A 20,793-nucleotide genomic window follows, 5' to 3' on the forward strand; every position below is an offset into this window, starting at 1 on the left:
TGGGGTAGAGTGCCTCGATTTATGCGCGTTTCCGCCGCTCAGGAGCATTGAAATCGAGGCACCCGACTTGGAGCAATGGAACGCGGTGAATTTAAATTGACTTGAGCAAACCTCTAGCGTGTTATCTTGGGGTGAACGCAACGGGAGAGGAACAGCATGAGAGGGGAGCGGGAAAGAGAAGGGAGGCATTTGCTTGGCAGGGGCGCCAGTCGACTACCGTCTTTCGTGGACACTTGCAACGAAAGGAGCAGATACGCGGCCGTGTTTTGTAAGTGGGGAGTCTAACCACTTCGACCTCAAGCTGTTTGATGCTTCGCTCGCGTGATATTAGTTCTAAAATGTTGATTGTATAGGCATTGTTAGTTGCCAACGATTGTTTATCGTAGTCGTCCCCTGCTCTTTGCCTCCGTGAACAACAGACCGAACGCAGTCAGCGCAAGCACGGCACATTTGGTGACCGCGTATTACTTCTGGAGTGTGAATAACTAGTGGGAACCCCACAGCGTTCACTACCGGCATCTGAAAAGTATACCATTAACAATGCTATCACGAATGCATCCGCGGGGCAGAGATACATTCATGAGAGAATTCCGCGAGTGATTTTCCCTGGGAGAATTTCTCGTGAAAGAATTCCCCTATCATGACAACGTGCATGGCAGCCAGCCGGACGTTACTCTGGTTACCCCCCAAACATTTCCTATGATATATTTTGTTCCTTCCTTCCTTCCTTTCTTCGCTACCCAACCATTTTTATAGGTAATCGTGATATTCGTGATAGTAGTACTAAAACGATTTCTTAATGGGGTGGCGCGAGGCCTAGTTGGCAAAAGAAAGCTTGGGTGCGGTTTAGTGTCACCAGAGTCCTTCAATGCTTTAGCATTGAAGGACTCTGGTGTCACTCACTAAGGAAGTCTCGCAGGCGAAACTCCATCGTGAGCTAAGTGTCTCTTTGGCGTTAGTTCGTGGAGATATCTAGTGTTCGTAGGATGCCACCGACACTGGCCGATGCTTGCCGCGGATTGAATTGAGATTGTTGCTCTCCCAAACGAGGTGAAGCACGTCCGGAGTCACTTCGGTGGCTTTGGGGATGGCGGGCTGTCGTGGTCTCTTCATTGCCGTAGCCACAGCCACAACGCGATTATGTCATATGTCATGACGTAGTTAGATCTGGCTTTGCTAATGAGAACTTGAACTACCCGAAACAGCCCTCTGGGTAGCGGGTCGTCGGCTTTGGGAATGATAGCTAGAAGGTTGTAAAGGCGACCTCATTTGCCGCCTTTAAAAAAGATAGTCTTTTGGGGAAAACTTAAACAAGAAAAGTTTGGTCTGTCGTTCTGTCTGTCCGTCCCTCGATTAAGCAGTTCGGCCAAAACTGAAAAGAATTCTTCAACGAGAAGTTTATATAGTGAACCTTTTTCTGAACCTATAAATCTGGAAGCATAGGTCATAGTTCTCAGCATTGTGGAGAAAAAAAAAGACATTAGGCATATTTCAGGCAGAACATCAATTCACAACTAATACTCGCAGTGTTCTCTTATTTGAAAATAAATGTGTGCTTGATATTTGTGACATCAAAAAAAAAAAAATACGCGTTTAAAACAATATTTTGACCCAAAAATACAAGAGCTGGTGCGAGCCTAGATGTTGAGGCGGCATTTTAAGTCGAACAGTAACGGAATGTTCCAATAGATGGCGCGAGCAGCGGAACGCGGGAAAATTTGAATTGACTTTGGCAAATCTCCACCGTGTTTATCGTGGTAGGATCAAAAGGGAGGGAGAGGTGGGCGGGGAGAGGATAGAAGCATCTACGCGGCAGAAGTTTCAGAAGGCTATCGCCTTTCGACGAAATTCGCAGCAAAGTAAGTAGATAAGCGGCCAATTTTCTTTTTCTGTGCATATGTCGTAGAGCGCCGCCCGGGGTTGAGCCCGTGGGTTGGGGACGGTGATTGAGAGCTCGTGCCTATCAAGCATCGTGCGTTTTTGCTTGCACACGGATCGTCTTATGTTCCTGCCCCCCGACCGGTGCTCACTGTCGTCTGCGGGAACCTTTGTGCAGGCCCCTGCGTGGCCGGCGTCGTGGGCCTTAAGATGCCTCGGTACTGCCTGTTCGGAGACACGGTCAACACTGCCTCGCGGATGGAGTCCACGGGAATGGGTGAGCTGTCTAAGCTCCTTCAGTGCACACATATTTCGTTCAAAATCACAGATGCCGATTCACGAAGAGCAGTAGTGGGGCGCTCAGTGAACGCCAGGTAACTTACAACTCTTCCCTTCACTTTTTTTTTTAGCGACTGAAGGCCAAAAAGCATTGAAAAACGTGCACGTGCGATTCTGAATGGTACTCCAGTGTGTTCCGTTTCTCTCTCTGCCATTTGGCCAATTTCTTTTTACCACCAGAAACACTGGTGGTCTTCGTGCCCTTCTTTTATTTGTCTCTCGTCTTAGAAACTAAACCAAAGGAAGACAATGAGTAGAACTTGAACCCGATAGGTTCGCAGCGGAACTGATGATGACAAAAAAAGGCATGGGGAAATATTTATTGATGGGTTGGAATTCAGGCTCGCTCAAGAGGTTATCAAGTTTGTTTGCTAACGTGCGCGGCTATTCTTTGATTATAACTATAGCTCGACCCAGAAATTGGGACACCACACTAAAGATCACTGCTGTTGTTGTTGGCACCTGGTATAGATGTAATAGCGTAATCTGATAGGGTCCCCGCTCAAAGGGTACTGCTGTGAGGTATCATGATTGCAGTACGCTCAAAATTTCAAGCAAAAGCAGGGAAGTATTTTTCGCGAATGTTACGAAGGTGTTTTAAGAAATACGATTACGAGTAACACGAGCTTGGACGAGGAGGACGTGTGGTTAGAACGCAGAGCCTCTCACAAAACCAACGGTACTGAGAACTTTGCATTCTCCTTATGTGCTGTTATGGAAACTACGACTAATATCTACGCAAACACTTTCCAAGTGAGTGGTCCGATGTCACAGTGCTGATTTTGCCCGCTGGCATCCCCTGTCCGCCGGTGTCGTCGCATCCATCTTAACGTAGAACCTTGTGAGCGATCGGCGCATTGAACGCGTGTTTCAACATCCCGACGCCCCCAAGGTGTTTCAAGGTACCTTGGGCATCCGTCCGAGTACGCGCCCTCCTCCTCCATAGTGACAAATGCAACGGCCTCGACGACTACGTTCCTTCCCTAAGCATGGCTTTTGCCACTAGAAGAACATCAGCGACGTATATAATTAAAACCGGTAGTGTTGTCTTCCACGAAGTCGATCACCGTTTCCGCAGCGACAGAGCTTTTATATTGAAAAACACAGACGTCTTTGTCACGTGTGTTTCGCCCTCCTTGAACAGGACCGGCCGTAGTTTCGTCGTGCTGACATTGTGTAAAATTGTACGGAAGCGAGTTCGTTTACGCTCTGCAAACTGACAAACAGCGCGAAACAGAGCATAAATCATGAGCCATTCCATTCTGCGAAGGTGGATGACGCAGAATGTGAGTTAAAGATATGAGCAACTTTTATTGATTTGATTGATTTTAGGGTTTAACTCGCCGACGCAACGCAGGCGATGAGGCGCGCCGTAGTGGAGGGCTCCGGATTAATTTTGACCACCTGGGGATCTTTAACGTGCGCCGAAATCTCGTACACACGGGCGTTTTTGCTTTTCGCCTCCATCAGAAAAGCGGCCGCCGCGGCCGGGAATCGAACCCGCGACCTCGTGCTCAGCAGCGCGAGCAACTCTTATTAGGGGCAAAACACATCGTCGTCGTATCCTGCAGTCACGGTACTAAACCACCGGGACACTCGTTTTCCGACGCCACGCGCTAGAATGTTTCATCTCTGTGGGCAAAAACGTGCACTAAATGAGCCACCCGAGACAGTCGTTTTCTAACGCCTCGTGCTAGAACGCTCCGTGGCTCAAAGAGATGAGACTTTTACAGCAAAGCTGTAAACCTCTACCGAACGGTTTCATCTCCGTGGGCAAAAACGCCAAGGTGCCAAGGCCTAAGACGCCGAGTGCTCAGTATCGAGACCGCTTTGTGGATGGTAATGCACCTGTGAACAAGGAGCCCCCCCCCCCCCCCCCCCCCCCCCGGCTCCCCTCCGCGTTAGTGGTAAAGGTTATGTTTGCAGATTATCTTTGAAAGCTACGCAGAATCTAGTGGCAGACACTAGCCGAGCCAAAGCGTCAAGCCCGCCGGGAGAACGAAACATTTCATACCCTCTGTCTCGAATTCGGTCTCGAAATTGGTTTCAAACGCCAGGTTTTCTTCTGTAAAGCACACTTCTTAGCATGCCGCGGCGTGTGACGCGAAGAAAACGTACGGTCAGTCTGTCTCATTTAATTGCTTCAATCCGGTTCAGTGCAAGAGAGGGCGCCACCGCCTTAGCAAGCGCGCGATTGCTCCTCCTACCGGCGCTTCTCCGGCGCCCGATCAGCGTGCGCCGTGTGGTAAGAGAGACACAGACAATCTTTGAATGCACTTACAGTGCATGCTTCCCCTTCTCCCCAGGTTTAGCGTTAGTGGAGATGGCCCGGGATTCTTTCCCTCGGGCGTTGACGGCCGCCACCACTAAGAAAGACATATACATACACACATACACACAGTTTTATTTTTATCGAACACCTCACGCTTCAAAGGCAAGCAAACGTACACGCACGAACGCCGCGCGCTTCGGAACGCCTTGCAAATCGTTTTGATTGACGCGCGCTTCTTATCAGCCGCCTACTTCTCTTTCACTCTCACTTTTTAAGAGAGATTTTTCCGTGCCGACGCCATAAAATCGCGGATCTGAGCCATAGAAGCTTCGCCTAAAGGAAAAGTGCAAGTGTGCTTTCCTGCGTGCCGTCTTCGCGCTGTTTCTTTGAATGCGTGGGATGTTGCACATTCTTCGTTCAAGCTTAGGGTTACTATAAGTTTTCCAAAAGGAGTATTCTGCCTAATAGCAGTAACGAGGTTGAGGTCACCTAACGCTTGACTGTCGCCAGTAGCGGCGCACAGACTAAAACAGTAAGTTCGTCAATCAAAGGGTGTTCACCAAATAGAACTGTGCGCAATAACAGGTAGCGTGGCCGTATATGGCTGGCTAGACAGCAGAATATGAAACGAGGGGAAAAGAATGAATTCAAATCATACAGAGCAGGATATCAACAATGATTCATGAAACGTTTCTTGAAACTTGCTATACCAGCAACTTCACAAGGTACATGTGTATGTTCACTGCGGCGGCCGGCGATTTCGGTATGAATGAATCATTTAGTAGCACTTCCGGGTGTGTCGTTCGAAGAGGCAATGCTGCCGCAGACTTTGACTCGTTTGACTCGTTTGTCACGTTGCACTCCCAAAGGAGTCGTCGTTATCGAGAGCGTTCCTAACGTGGGCCAGAACAGCGGTAGGCTCACTAACAAGGAGCCCCACCACAGCATCCAGACTGAAACCAAACTGAGTTGCACGCGCGGGAGCTTTCGTTATAAATAACTGAATATTCGTTTCCGGAAACATCGAGCCGCTCGGCACCTGTAACGGCCAAGTTCCCCCCCCCCCCCCCCCCCTCGTGTCACTCCCACGCCTGTTACTATTTAGGTCATGGCAGGTGGTTAGCGATACGTTTCTCGAGCGTTGAAGTCGTGGCACAAGTAATAGATGATCCTACACGGTGAAAGGAGTAGGAGGAGGAGGAGTGACGCTGGCGAGGCCTCATTCTTTACGGCGTGCTTTGCGGTGTCTCGCTTTTAGGCCGTATGTCTTCGAGTCCTGCCTCCGGAGCGTTATTTAAGGGGTGCGCTCTCACCACGCTTTAAAGAGTCGGCGTTGTTTCGTAACAATTATGAAAGTCAATACCTTCTCATCTGTACCCAACGGAAGGAGAAGAAAATGGAACAGATGCGGTAAATTTACTCTCGAATATCAGTCGCACAATTCGCGGTATGATTAGAGAGTTCAATTCGTATATACTATTCCAGATTGCGGCTGTCCTACGAAGTTTATAATAAAGAAATTAATTAAAAATAAATAAATAAATAAATAGAATAAAATAAAAATTAAATATATAAATTGATATAATTTATCGACCTAACTTTATTTCGTCGCAGTTATGTTAAATAAATCTGGCTAGCGTTAACAAATTTAGGGTCGTCTGCTCCCCTCAAAGGGGGTTTGCTACAGGCAGCAACGTGGTAGGACAGAATAGGAAAGGACTCGCAGCAGTCTTCTTAGCCTGTGTTCGACTGGCACTTAGCAAAGGTGGCGTCGATTGACGGGTGTGTAACGTTTACAATCACTGCTTGCACTTAACGAAATAGCGAGCAAACGCCTGCACCTCTAACCTCATTTCAGGGTTAATCTTACCTACAAGAGAACAAGCGCAGCCAGTGCCCGAAAAACAAAAACATATACGACTCACCCTTGCAATGATGATGGCCCGACGTGAGAAACATTGTAATGGAGCTCTCTCAGTAATGGGGCCCTCAGCTGCCCAAATATATACAGTTGGTGGCAGAGGCGCTGCTTAGAAGTGATTTTTGTTACTGTTGCTGTATTTCCCATCGCAGCGTTGAAGATCCACTTGAGTTCGGCCACCAAGGCGGTCCTCGATAACTTCAAGACGTTTCGCCTAGAGCTTCGTGGCGAAGTGGAACTGAAGGTGAGGAGAAACAAAAAAAAAGTTACTATTATTTAAAAAAAAACGAATGTAGCACTGCGGGTCATCCAGATTGTTTGGTCTTCCCAGTATACTGCAACCATTTTTGTGCATCATTTACACCCAGACCAAGCGCCGAAAGCCTTTTTAACTTTTTATACACCACAACAATTTTTTTGTTTTGCTCGACATAGGGATTACACTTCGTATTTTTATACATTGCGAAAACGAAGGAGTCGGTCAGGCGGAAAATTAGATTGTGGGAAAGAAAAATGACTTCCGCAAGCTGCTGCTGCGGGAAAGGATAAATGGGAATTTAGAAGTGTGGTGGCAGGCGCTTTTTGTTAGCATACTTTTGAAAGTCGCGGGTCTGTAGTGTGTACTATTCACTGTGCGTCTGTTTATGTCGTAGACTGTTGCTTTTGCGAAACGCGATGGACTTCCTGTACGAACAATTCACTTAAGGACAACTACACAGTTAAGCTTCGTATTAACAGACGGAGAGAAAATCCACATGTAACCTAATTTCTGACATCACCAACCTGTTTTCCCGGTCCCTTTGAGTTCTTCCGAAAGGGAAGGGATGGCAAAGGTCATCTCATTACCTTATCAAATTAATGTCTACAAAAGTGTAGACAGTGTTTTGAAATTACCTAATCACTTTATTCTTTCTTTTTTTCGCGATGAAATAAGCGTTCAAAAGCTCCGGCGCGCCTCCTCAAAATCCCCCTTTCTAATTCGCGGACATCAGGTATGAGGGCGGGAAATTTAAGGAAGTGCAAGGACGTTGAAACTGTATAACCTTCTATAACTTGTACTTGTCGGGGCTAAGCCAGAACATTGAAAAATATAGGAGCAGTTTCGAAGGAACTAGCAGTGGATGCCGTCCTGTAGCAAAGAACGACGCAAGGTTCTTTTAGCAATGAGGTCTGCTGGAGCATCCCTGTGCTCCGCAATAGACTAGATGAAAACAAAGCGTCGAAGAAGCAGTCAACGAAGTGACCCGCGCAGTCGAGAATCGGTGAATGGAATTGCGCTCTCCTTTCTGGAATCATACAGTTAAACCGGGAACATTGCCGATCAAACAGATACAGTCTAGATTAGCGAAGGCAAGTTGGCGGCCTTTTCATATATCAAACAAGATTGGCGTGCGCGTCGTGCGACAGAAGGCGCAAACGGGCGCCCCGCTTCAAACACATGATAAAATAACCGGACGTGTTTACGCCCTGGTAACAAAACACAAACAAAGCGAATCCTAAGGCGTAGTTATTTGCAAAATAATGTACAAGCACTATCCGTACCAATTCGTTCGATCATGTTTATTGGCGTATGTTAGGTGTCATTTGAAAGCCGTTCGGGCATATACGAGTACGAGGTGGAAGGATATGATTGACTAAACGGCATCTGTTGCAAATGCATTGCTTCCTGTCTTTACTTTTCAGGAAGGAGGGGGGGGGGGGGGAGAGAGAGAGAGAGAAGGGTGGCGATGAAAGCAGTACATTCCTGTATTTTCTTGTGTGACGTTAACTGAAGCGAATAATTCAAGCCCGGTGCTTATTATACAGCAAAGAAGGCTCCTTCCTGCAGCGAACATCAGCAGTGTCATAGTTCGATAAAATAACGCAAAAACTGGAACTAAACAAGCAATGAAAGATATTTCCCGCTCATTTTTCAGCTGTCAAGGCAAGCAGAATGTTCCGAATGCGTCTGACAACGAAACGCCCCTTATAAACGGATTCGGAAATCCATTCGAATCGCTGGGACACATACGCGCGAGAGACTTTACCGAAGCGACACACACAACGTGTTCGCGCGAATGAAATGCAAGCTGGAGATTCAAACCTTTTGACGTTGCCAAGCAGTAAGGGGAAAAAAATGAAATGGGGCGTATGTGCGAACGGAGAAATGTACGACGCGTCGGTACGCGTTATCGTTATTGCCTGCGCAAACATTTATCCCGTTACTACGTCGTCGCTATACTGCTGCTGTTATTGTCGCCGCCACGGGGCTAAAGGGAAATATCTCTGGATAACACCTTCATGAACGTCTCTTGTTTACTTTGCTCCTTTTAGCGAGGCGCCTCGCGGTTGTACTGCCGTCGCAAAAACGGCGTTATTCCCTCTTTCATGAAGTCTTTGGCGGAGCTGAATATCGCGCTACTTCGGGCACGCCCTGCCACAGCGGCTTAATCCTTACGCGCGATCGGCGAACTGAAAGCAGCAGACAGCGAGCTTAATGCTAGTCAGCGCGCCTGTTTACGGCTTTCGCTTCCTTTTCTAGTACGACCATGCCGTGATGGCGAGCTCCTCTTTTTATGCGTTAATAAAACCATCTTTAACGCGTACGGGCGTGGCCACAATAGTTCACGCCGATGCACATGTAAAACAGGTGCGCATATAGCCATCACGTGGAGGCTCATAAAATAGGTTAATAAGGATTTAAGGAGAATTTTAGTGTTATATATATAATTAAAAGTACGGTGTCCTATTTTCTGTAAGTACGCTTTTGTTTTAGTTATTCGTGATTGAATTGGGGTTTTCTTTATTGATTTACTTGTTTAATATCGCTGTTGATTCATGGAGAAGCACAAGGCTGCGATAGTTTTCACTGACATTATACTCTATTCAGGACAATCGCCCTGGGCCAGTACGCATTCGCTTGTAATGGGGTGACCATCGGTTCAATTGTGTGTTCGCTGTGTGCCCGCGAAAGGTAACCACGAGAAGACGGCAGGGAAAGCACGACTTTAAGCTGTACAGCGAGCTGAAGTGTATGAAGGGTTTTGTAATTATACGTGTAGCATATTAATGCGTAGCATTCTTTGCGGAGTACCCCTGCAGCCAGGAGTGTGTAACGCCCTGCATTTCCATAAAAATGCAGATTTTGCGAATGTTCCAAATGTAATCGTTAGAATAACGTAAATGGCGATAATTGTTCGAACGAAATTTCGAAAAACTAAAAAAATATAAAAGATTACGGAATATGTCAAAACGTATACCGCATGGCATTTGCACAATAATGCCGTATTCACGACAGTTCCATCTGCAATCGTTATAATGGCGTAGATGGAGATCATTGGTCGAACGAAATTTTGAAAAACTAACAAAATAAGAAAATATAAAATATTCACTGGAAATGGCGACCAGTGCAAAGCCCTGCATTTCCACAATAATGCAGATTTCGCGAAAGTTTCAAATGTCCCAAGTTCCCAAATGTTAGAATAACGTAAATTGAGATAATTGGCTGAACGAAACTTTTTTAAAAACTAAATAAGGAAAATATTTTAAAAATTACCGAAATTGTGAAAACGTATAACGCATGGCATTTCCACAAGAACGAATATATCGCGAAAGTTTCACCTGTAATAGTTATAATTGCATAAATGGAGATAATTGGACGGACGAATTTTAAAAAACTAGAAAAAGAAAAATATATAAAATAATTACGGAAATTGGCGAACCATGTAACGCCCTGCATTTCCACAATAATGCATAGTTATCGAAAGTTCCAAGTGTAATCGTTAAATAACGTAAATGGAGACAATTGGACGAACGAAATTTTGAAAAAACTGAAAAAATAAGAAAAATTAAAATAATTACAGAAAATGGTGAACCGTGAAACCCCCTGCATTTCCACAAGAATGGAGATTTCGTGAAAGTTTTACCTGTAATCGTCATAATTGCGTAAATGGAGGTAATTGGTGGAACGAAATTTTGAAAAACCAAAAAATAAGAAAAATATTTAAAAATTGCGGAAAATGGCAAAACGTATAACGCATGGCATTTCCACAATATTGAAGATTTTGCGAAAGTTTCACCTGCAATCGTTATTATAACGCAATTGGAGATAATTGGTCGGACAGGATTTAGAGAAAAAACGAAAATTTGGCTGGAAGAAACTCGCACTCAAGACAGGCGGCATAAGAATTCTACGGATTAGTAGACAATTCTCTGAGATAATGCCTCCCTTTTTCTAGCGTTAAGCTGTTGAAAAAAGCGAGGAATGGGGATATCTATCGCAAGAGACGTCCTTGGAGAACTATTTCTCAGAAAACTAGCTGTTTTGGTTTTGTTATCGACGTGTTAGGTGAATTTTGGGTAATGTCCTAAATAAAGGACACCAGGGCCGAAAGGAGACGCTGCTAGATTCGGCCCTGCTTTGAACGCTGATATTTATTGTATGATACGCTTTGTTGTGCGCCAACGTTTGCATTTTTTACGTGGCTGGCTATTAGAAACAGTAGATGCATTCTGTGTTGAAAATCAACCTGCCGTCCTGTGCGCGTTCTTGCCTGCACGCACCAGTGATCAGTACAACTAATAGCTTTACACACGCAATGTGTTCACCACATGAATCAGGGCGGTATTCTCGTGTTTGTTCGTTTTGAAAACATCCGTTTTGCGTCCGTTTTATTGTGGCGTACTTCCAGTTGTAGGCAGGCTATGGGCTGACTTTTGCGCGACTGTTCCTGTAAACACATTTTAAACGACTAAACCTATTTTAAACTATTATTTGTGTGTTTATTGTTCCACCAGCGAACCAACAACAAGGCGACGAAAAATCGCCTGCTCCCAATCGTCTGCTCCGAGAAGCTTCGGCTCGTAGCTCCGCCGTGCTTGCAAAGCGTCACATCCGGTTGTTCGCTTTTAGCCAGTCAGGGCTTCCTCAAAACGGACACTTTTGAAACGGGCACAAAAGGGACAAAACACGAGAATAACGCCCCAGGTCTCGCAAACGAAATGTTACTTCCTCTGCATTTGCTTGCGTGCATGACCACTTGGCAGAGAATGAAAAAAAAAAAAACAGAACTGGTGGGCTAACTGATGTAATTCCCATATCTCAACTATAAGCTAGCACAACGCAGTTAGTAACCGCGCACGTGGCTTGGTTAACATTTCTTGGCGAAGAGCTTCAAAGCCCGCTCGGGGCTGTCAAGCTTACGTCCATCCAGTTCGATCCATGGACCTTTTTATGACCTTTATCTGCGCATGCGCTGTCAGGCGCCGCCATTACATTTGGTGGCTCACTCTTATGAAAGCCGCCGCTTCTGATGCATGCTGTAGACACGGCGGGCCCAACTGCTAACAGATTCCGCTTGGCATTCGGTGGCCGCTGACAAAGCGCTCAGTCATTAGACGGCCAAAGATTTGCACGTGGAAACGCAGTAATCATCAACAGCGCACCCAAATACCGGCCTTTACCATGAATAAAAAATTCAAAACCCATTTCTTAACAGAACGATGGTTAAAACGCGAAGCTTTGTCCCGTGCAATTTGAGTCAAAGTCGAACTCCAAAATACGAACTGTTTTGACCGTGTCGGCAGAATGGCGCATTGGAATAGACGTCGCCTTCATAGAGTGAAATACTCATGTTTGATTCCGACCAATGGAAGCAACTTTTCTTTAGGCTCTTGATGCACGCGTCTGTGAAAACCTATTGTGTAGGTTGGCTTTCCTGCAGTGCGGGTTGGCGTATAACGATGGACAGCACCAGCTAGACATAGAAAGCTTCGCTTTAAGAAGCGTCGCGCGATGTGCATGCACGGCAAACCTCTTAGCTATCTCCATGGGCGCACCTCGTGGTCATACTGGGCATCTTCACCGAAAATCGGGGTGAAAAGAGCCACCAACTGTAGTTTTTGTTTTCTCCGCTGCTCGCGCTGTTTATCAAGGCGCGGAAAGGTCCATTGCACTGAAAACTGGTTTTTAAAAGAAATTTCGAGTTAAACAAGTTTTTCTGGAGTAGTCGCTAAAGTCAAGCCAAAGAGCGAGTGGACATCCCCCGAATAAAATCCCCATTTTCTCTCCTTTAAAAGTAGACATTTCCTCAGCTCATGGGATGTTTCTTTAAAAGAAGTCGTCTCGACTTCGAGCGCGTCACCGGGAAGCATTGTTCAGCGTCTTGAACTCCCCGGGGTGCCGTCCCTCACGCAGGGCAAGGGGAAGGAGACGACGTACTTCCTACTGGGCGAAGACGCGCCAGCCGCGGCGCCGTCGGGCGGCCCCGGTTCGCTGTGCACGGCCGGCGAAGCCACGCAGCAGCGGAAGACGGGCTCCTGAGGCTTCCTGCCGTGGCTCGCGAAACACGGCGCCAAGTTTCAAGCGGGGCGCGGCGCCGCCCGTTTTCTTGTTTCTGCCTTCTTCTACCATCACAACAATACTTCCACATCTCCAGCGATACGACCCCTTCACACCTGCCCTTCGCTTCCCGTGGGTCGTGGGAGGAGCGCGACACGCGCTCGTACAGCGCCGCCGTCTGCACCTTTACAGAAGTCTATATAGGGGAGGAGTCCCAATATGCCGCCTGCGTCATCTATACAGTAGGGCGATGAGAGTGATTTTACGGACAAAACGCGAGAAAAAACAAAAGAAATGAGGGGAGTTCTCTCGTGTGCACTGTTTGTCTCTTTATTGTTGTAATTAGCAGAGGGTGGCTCAGTGGCCAAGGCGTTGTGCTGCTGAGCCCAAGGAGAAGGGTTCGATCCCGGCCGCGGTGGCCATTTTTCTGATGGATGCGAAAGAGGGAAACGCCCGCGTGTCGAGATTTTGGCGCTTGAAAAAGAGCCCCAGGTGGTCAAAATTAATGCTGAGCTGTTTACTACGGTACACCTCATAGCCAAGATTTCGCCTCGGCTTGTAATCCCATTCTCGCCCCCCCCCCCCCCTTAAAAAAATTGAAACAGGGTTGTCTACAGTGGCTATGACTGAACAATCGTATTTAAAGACGACCCCAACAAAGCGGAAATGATGGGACTGTGTTGGAGGCCAGTTTGTCAAACATGCCAAGGTTTCAATTACTACTTAGTTACTACAGCCTTTTGTTTTTTGTGTCCGCGTAACGAGTGAAAAGCCTATAGAACTTCTGTTTCGTTTCTTCATTCCAGATATGCCCGAAAGCCTGCAATTACGCAAGTAAAGGTAACCTTATGATGCTTATAAACCTTGTTAACCCCACATGATCGGGCATGTTCAAGGTATTTCTGGTGCTCCCATCACGTGCCCTTTCGAGCTCACGTGACGAGCTCCCTGTCGGCTGAGTATCGTATCGAAACGTACGGGGCTGTGGCTTCATGGTTTAGAGGATTTTTCCGTGCATAATCCAGACTGGCCAAGCGGAACAGGTGCGTGAACATTACTAGGAGGGGGGGGGGGGGGGGGGGGCAGGAGCCAGAAAAAACTGAAGTCGAAATTACTGGAAGTGAGAGTATTCTAAAACTGCAGTAACTAGTAACTCTACGGAACATTCTTGTTTCGTGTAGTGAGGCAGTACATAGGAAAAGAACTGAGTGTTCTTTTCCTATGTACTGCCATAGGAAAAGAACACTCAGCGCAAGGCAACCTGACGACGTTACGATTCAGAAAATTTGAGACGTTACAACTCAACGCTTGTTTAATAAGAAAAGTCAACACCCCTTTCGTTGAGTTCTGCAGCAAAGACCGGGGCAGGAAAAATAGACCTTGCTCTTTTTACAGGTGCGACTCCATATGGGAACAATCAGACTGCGCAACGGCTAAGGTCCATACCCTAACCCTGCCTCCTTATTGCATTTCATAATTTGCGTATAAAGGTCACACACCTGGAAAGTGTCAATACTTTATAAGTGCTATTCACAGGAATGGTTCAGTGGCTAAGACGCTGGCAAGGATGTATGTTCGATAACAGCTTCCTGCGGTGGTTTTCCTAGTGTATAGGCGAAAACCGTGCCATCTCCACTAACGTGAATCTTGGGGAAGTGCGAAGCATGTAGTGTATAAGTGCATTCTTGGCGCCTCGGTATTTTTACCCACGGAGATGGAATACAGCTTTGCTTGAAGCACGAAGCGTTCCAGCGCGAGGCGTTGGAAAATGAGTGTCTCAGTGTTTTAGTACCGTGACTACGGCGACGAAGATTGACGACGACGACAGGAGACGCCGACAGCCCGAGCCCCTAAGGAGGTTTCGCCCCTAAAACTATTGGTGATTGGACAGCCGTTGGCCTGCGGGAAAACCGGAAAGGAGGTAAAACACGTAAGTCTGGCTCTGGCGGCCTCGCAAGTGAAGTGCCATAATGATAACAAAGTTGCTTTCTTGTTTGCTGTTGGTGCCGTCTAGTATTTAGTGGCTCTAGTGCCGTCCATTCTTCCAAAGTGGTCACGCCGCCTGAAAGATGCTTCTGCCGTATGTTCCCGAGGCCACCGCAATGCCACAGGAGGTGGCGAATCGTGAGGAGGCTAGAACCACATCGACAAGACGCGTGGGCGACCGCAGTGGTGGGTGGAAGCCGATGCCGTGGTGCTTCGGTACGGCCATTTGGCTGTGGCGTTCAGTGTGAGCGCATAGCCTGCGGGGGCGGTGGCAGTAACAAACTGGGCGCCTCTGGGCAGCCCTTCGGGTAAAGTTACTGTTACTGCTACTGGTTTTTTCATGGGTGGTGCCTGCTCGCGAAAAAAGGCCAATAGTTCGAGATGTCGTTGTCGGCGCTCCTTTTAAAACTGGGCCGTTTGTCAAGGCTGCGAACAGGGTGGACTCCACCTGCGCCATATTGTCAGCAACCTCGTTACTGGGTTCCGAGAGTGACGCGGTTCCCACAGGAATTGAAGGATTTTTTTTTTTTTTTGCTACTGCTGCTCCAGCTTGGCACAATACGTTTTGATGCAGTAATCCAAGGACCTGAGCCGCTAGAGCCCGGTGAGAGCTTTGAATATATTAGCATCGTCCGTGTAAAGTGTGCAGATCTTAATGCCAAAAAGGATCATTTCTGGTGTGCAATTAAGGCCCATTGAAGCCCTTGCCTGCAGTGAACCGTAGTAATTGACGGCATCTCCTCGAGCTTGTAGACCTCTCTGGAAACCTTGCCGGCAACCCTTACTGCTGCCACTGCTGCGATGTAGGTTCTCCGTTTCCACGCAGCGTCAGTGGCTACATCTGAGATGGCATGCCTCATGAGGGACGCTGAAGGCACTTGCCACTTTGAATTGGTCTCCTTCGGGAGAGGGCGTCCATCCGTAATAGGGAAGTTTGTGTCCTCCACTTAGTGTTCTCTGCGAGGAAATGGACCCGTGGACCGTCAGACGAAAAAAAGTAGCCGGCCTTCCCGGGACAGCAGGCGGCGGAACTTTTCCGCCTCTTTGCGTGGTTTGATAATTGAGTTCAGGGGTGGAGGTCGGGAGTGACGGCAGAGCTAGTTCGCTCTTAGATCCGGCTGCGCTGAGGGATGCCGGCCACGACCCTTTCAAACTAATCCGTTCGGGCTTTGGTTAAAACAAGTCCCATAGGCGCACCAGGAAACAAACACACTGACACTTTGAACAAGCGAGAGGGGTATTTTTGAAGTGTAAAATTCAAACTTGCTCGATAGCGTTCTTATCGGGTGAGGTAGATTCCCCATATCACCATCAGTTGATTAACTTTATATAACACCCGCCGCGGTGGCTCAGTGGCTAAGGCGTTGCGCTGCTGAGCACAAGGTCGCGGGTTCGATTCCCGGCCGCGGCGGCCGCTTTTCTGATGGAGGCGAAAAGCAAAAACGCCCGTGTGTACGAGATTTCGGCGCACGTTAAAGATCCCCAGGTGGTCAAAATTAATCCGGAGCCCTCCACTACGGCGCGCCTCATCGCCTGCGTTGCGTCGGCGCGTTAAAACCCTACAATCAAATCAAACTTTATATAACCAGTTAGTGGCACCCCTACTGGATATAAGTATGCCAGGAGCCAGTTAGTATGCGTTCTGGTCGGCAATGACGCTCAACTGCACGCGACATCTAGCGTGCTGAAATCCACCAGAAAGCAGCATTTCTATAGACAGAGTACATCCTCATGTAGTGCGGGGAATGCACTATAGTGCATACCAGACTTGAAACGACATCTATAGATGTCGTTTCGAGTCCATTTCATTCTGCCAAGATCGTAACGTCGTCAGCTACCTGATTATTGTATGCCTTCTACCGGCTATAGTTTGTCTACGAGTCCGGCCATAACAATATTGAAAGGAAGGAGCAATCAAATCGACCCTTGTGGCACCCCGTACTGTTCGCGAAGATCTTTGCGTTTGGCCTACCGGATCATATTTCAAAAGTACTGTAAGGAAAAGGGTTGCGTTTTTTTTTTGCCACTGGCTTACTATCAGTGGTAAGGTCTCGGTACTATACATGGCATCCAGAGTAGCCAACGTATCCCGCAACACTGAGTTGCTAATGTTTGAACTACGCAACAGTACGAACTATGAGTTGACTGAATTCAGCATCATTCTGAGCAATATGGCTACAGTTTCTACGGGAAAATTCTTTTTGGAGCAGGGTCTAAGAGGCAACAATTTCCGGAAAAACGGGAGGAGGCCCTTAGGAGAGAGAGAAAGAAAGATAGAGGGGCTCTTTATTGGGAACTGAGGAACGTCTAAAAGAAAAAAGCTGGTAGATCCCTCTGTCTTACACACACGTTTATACAGCGAAGCTGTTTATGGTTAGGCTTCCGTGAAATTTTGAAAAATTTGAAGAATTCTGGGTGTGCAAGAACTCAGCTCCCAATTTCAATGCAAAAGTGCAAGGCGTTCGGGTGTGTGCGTTTGTTTTTCTTTTAAACGCGACGTGGTCGCGAGCGGGGGCATTTGTTTCTTTCTGTCTCCCTTTCTTTTAGATGCGGAGCATCTCTTGCTCGGGGGTATGTCCCGCGGCGTCGGCGACCGCACTCACACTACGCATGCGCAACTCTCCTCCTTCCCGCTCTCCAACAGCTGCGCATTACTTTCTCCACTTGTCTCCTACCACCTGCTTGCGCTTCTCCTGCGTTCTCGCTTCTGCTCTCGCGGCGCATGCGCTACTCTCCTCCTCTAGTCTTCTCTCCTTCAAGTGTGAATATAAAGCCGGTAGAGCACTGCGCGCGTTCAGTGCTACGCTTGCTTCGGTTGACTCCGTTGATGCTTCCGATGAAGTGTGATGGAAGCAACAGTCCCGTCAGTGAGTGGGCTGACGCAAGCACGCGTCAGCATCAGCCCAAACACTAATAGCACCGTTACGTCCACTCAAGACAAAACTGCGAAGCGAAGGGCACGCGACGCTGAACGATAACGCTTGAAGCGAGCGGCAGACCCTGAACTTCGTCAGCGCGAAGCTTCGAAGCGTCAACGTCGAGCAGCGGATCCTGAGCTTCGGCAACGTCAAGCAGCGTCGGTTCGAGAACGTTGAGCGGCGGTACCGGAACTTCAACAATTTCCCCCTAACCCAGCTACTAACACAACGGAACGCAACGGAACGAAACGGAATTCCCCGATGCTCCGCATCCTACTCAGGGTTCCCCTCGGGAAGATGGGGTAATTTTTTCTTTGTTTGCGTGCTTGCGGGCTTTATATTTGGCTCCGTCCTTCCAAGTTGCCGTTCTCCATTTTGAATATCAATGTTTTTCGGTCAGCGGATTGTGGAGACCATGGATACTGCAGTTTGGAGTCCTGGGGATGTCGGACATTTGCAATTGTGCCGTACGTGCCTGCGTATGTATGTATGTGTGGGTGCCCTGACGAAGGCAAGTCTGTTTGCTGAAACGTTGGCAACAGTCGTGGTTTCTACCTTGTTCGATGTTTTCTTATATATATATATATATATATATATATATATATATATATATATATATATATATATATATATATATATATATATATATATATATTGTAAGGCGCGCACCGGAAGTCTTGGGGAACGTCTTTATTAGACGAGCCTTGTCCTACGTGACAGGGTGCGAGCCCCAGAGAACAGCCAAGACGGGCGTTGATGATGATAGCCCACCGATGACGATGATGAAGCATGATCGCATGTGGAAGACAGGCCTCCGGAGTACGCGTCCACTGGCGCATACCCATCTGCAAGTACTTGGCACATAGCGTTTGTGTAAAACTAGCGGGGGATTGTCCGGACGCATATTCCTCTGGTGTCGGGGCGCTAACCAGCGCTTACGCCGTCACGGGATACCACATTTGGTTAGTGCACCACACGCGTTATGCGGCGTATGTGGGTTCGATTCCCGCTACCGGAAAAACGGCGGATTTTTTCTCGACTTCTATTTTCGCTTATCACTGCATCAAAAAAGGCACTTAAAATCTTTCAAAAAACAGCCGGATAGCACTGGCAATAAGGATTGCAACCTTGGTATATATATATATATATATATATATATATATATATATATATATATATAAGTAAAGAGTCAGATACACAGCAAGAACAAGCCCCACAGCAAAATCATGTAACTTTACTCTGATGAAGGCAAGTCCCGTTGCCGCTACGTAAGTAAACGTTGTTTGTTATTGTTCTTGCTGTGTATCCGACTCTTTACTTATACTATTTCTGCACGCTTTGTGAGTTTATCTTTCTATATATATATATATATATATATATATATATATATATATATATATATAAAGGACCAACTAAGAAACTAAGTAGTTTCTTAGGAACCACTCAAAGACGTCACCGCAATACTGCTTGTAAGATTATAAAGTGATGTTTTGTGCTTTGTAGCTCCAAAACTACACAAATAATGCAACATGTTCCTGAGGCAGGTACTAAATGACAACCTTCGCCTCGATTTGGGAAATATTTAAAAAAATCAAAATTTGCCTCTTTTTATTGGTTTTCAAACTAAAGAAAAATGCCCAAATTGCCTCCAATGCAGTGCATTCTTTAAATTGAACTTTTCCTCCGCATAAACTAAAATTGACAGGAACAATAAGACTGAATGGACGAGTAATATTTTAAAAATATAACCTGTTCAGATGTAGAAAAACACGACCTTACATTTTAGCAATTTTTGAAAAGGAGTCAGGTATTTGTGTCTGACTGAAAAGAATTCCTTATAACCGAAAATAGATACTTTAACTTTTTTAAAGTGCATGCAATGTCCCACAGAAAAAAAAAATCTGCGGCGATAGCTCCAATTGTTCGGGCTTGAACAGAGGCTCTGAACAGAACAGAAGTTCCGAGTTTCACGCGATTCTTTTTACGCGCCTGTGATCCGAATCGGTTTACAGACATTTTTATTTTTGGGGTATTGAAAGTCCTTTTTTCCTGCAAACTAGCTTCGGATATCTCATTTCATGTGCAGCAGCAGCAATAACAAACTTCTCGTCCAAACTAAAAATGTGGACCCGACACAACGGCCCCATTCCTCGCGAAAACCCCTTAACTGTCCCTAGGGCGACATGAGGGCTGGGAGAGAAAAAAGCTGGTAATCGTCGCACTGCTTCGTGTGTTTTGCCTAAATCTGGCCACTTTTTCTAAAATTGTCCTAGAAATTGCACCAAGTTATTGGTAACAAGGAGCATTTTGAATTTGTATTTTTTGTTGTTTTTATGGTCGCTCTAAACTAAACATTTCTTTCTCACCTCACTGATGATTCAAAGCTTCCAAAGTGGTTATATATATATATATAAAGTAAGAAACCTCGGTAACAGCAACAGCGGAGGGTTTATTTCGACGTTTCGACTTCGAGACAAGTCTTCTACAGGAATAATCACATATATATATATATATATATATATATATATATATATATATATATATATATATATATATATATATATATATATATATATATATATATATATATATATATATATATATATATAGAAAATAAGGGAACCTCGGAAAGCAAAGGAGAGGTTGTGGTGGGTCATAGGAACAGATGAAGAATTTTTTGAGTCGAAAATAAAGTGGTGAAAAAATGCCCGCCGGGTGGGATCCGAACCCACGACCTCCAGAATACCGGTCTGGTGCTTATTTTCTGTCTTATTTCACGGAGCCCCTCATTTCCCATTTTCTGATTCGCTATATATATATATATATATATATATATATATATATATATATATATATATATATATATATATATATAGTGCGAGGGATATAAAGAGAGGTAATACGGGGACCGTCCTCCTGTCACACCGAGAAGTGAGTGACGAAGTGCAAACACTCCGAGCACGAAGTCTTCCGATGATTCCTCGCTCAGCGCGTGGACCAGCCGAGCAAAGTCGTCGAGCGCTGGCTACCAGCAGGCGTCTTGCCGACCGAAGGTAATCCTGTTTGCACTGCAGCGCGCGTGAGCTGCCTGCGTGCCCGCAACTGCGTGCGCTTCGACAAATGAGCCCGCTCCCGGAAAGGGGTTGTGTCGCACCATCGG

The 20,793-nt window shown here is 46.4% G+C and overlaps 1 protein-coding gene across 1 annotated transcript in view; it reads left to right on the forward strand.

Moving 5' to 3' along the window:
• The window catches only part of LOC144178723 (atrial natriuretic peptide receptor 1-like), a gene marked incomplete in the record, with an annotated part of 186,817 nt that extends 173,774 nt beyond the window's left edge, over positions 1 to 13,043 (forward strand). Inside the window, 3 exon segments of the mRNA XM_077706794.1 lie at positions 2,057 to 2,155; positions 6,563 to 6,654; positions 12,586 to 13,043. Coding sequence (XP_077562920.1) covers positions 2,057 to 2,155; positions 6,563 to 6,654; positions 12,586 to 12,711 — 317 coding nt within the window.
• Positions 13,044 to 20,793: the final 7,750 nt, after the last annotated feature.

Source organism: Haemaphysalis longicornis, unplaced genomic scaffold, assembly GCF_048455015.1.
Source record: "Haemaphysalis longicornis isolate Haplotype H1 unplaced genomic scaffold, Haemaphysalis longicornis Haplotype H1 scaffold_4, whole genome shotgun sequence".
NCBI classification, from domain to species: domain Eukaryota; kingdom Metazoa; phylum Arthropoda; class Arachnida; order Ixodida; family Ixodidae; genus Haemaphysalis; species Haemaphysalis longicornis.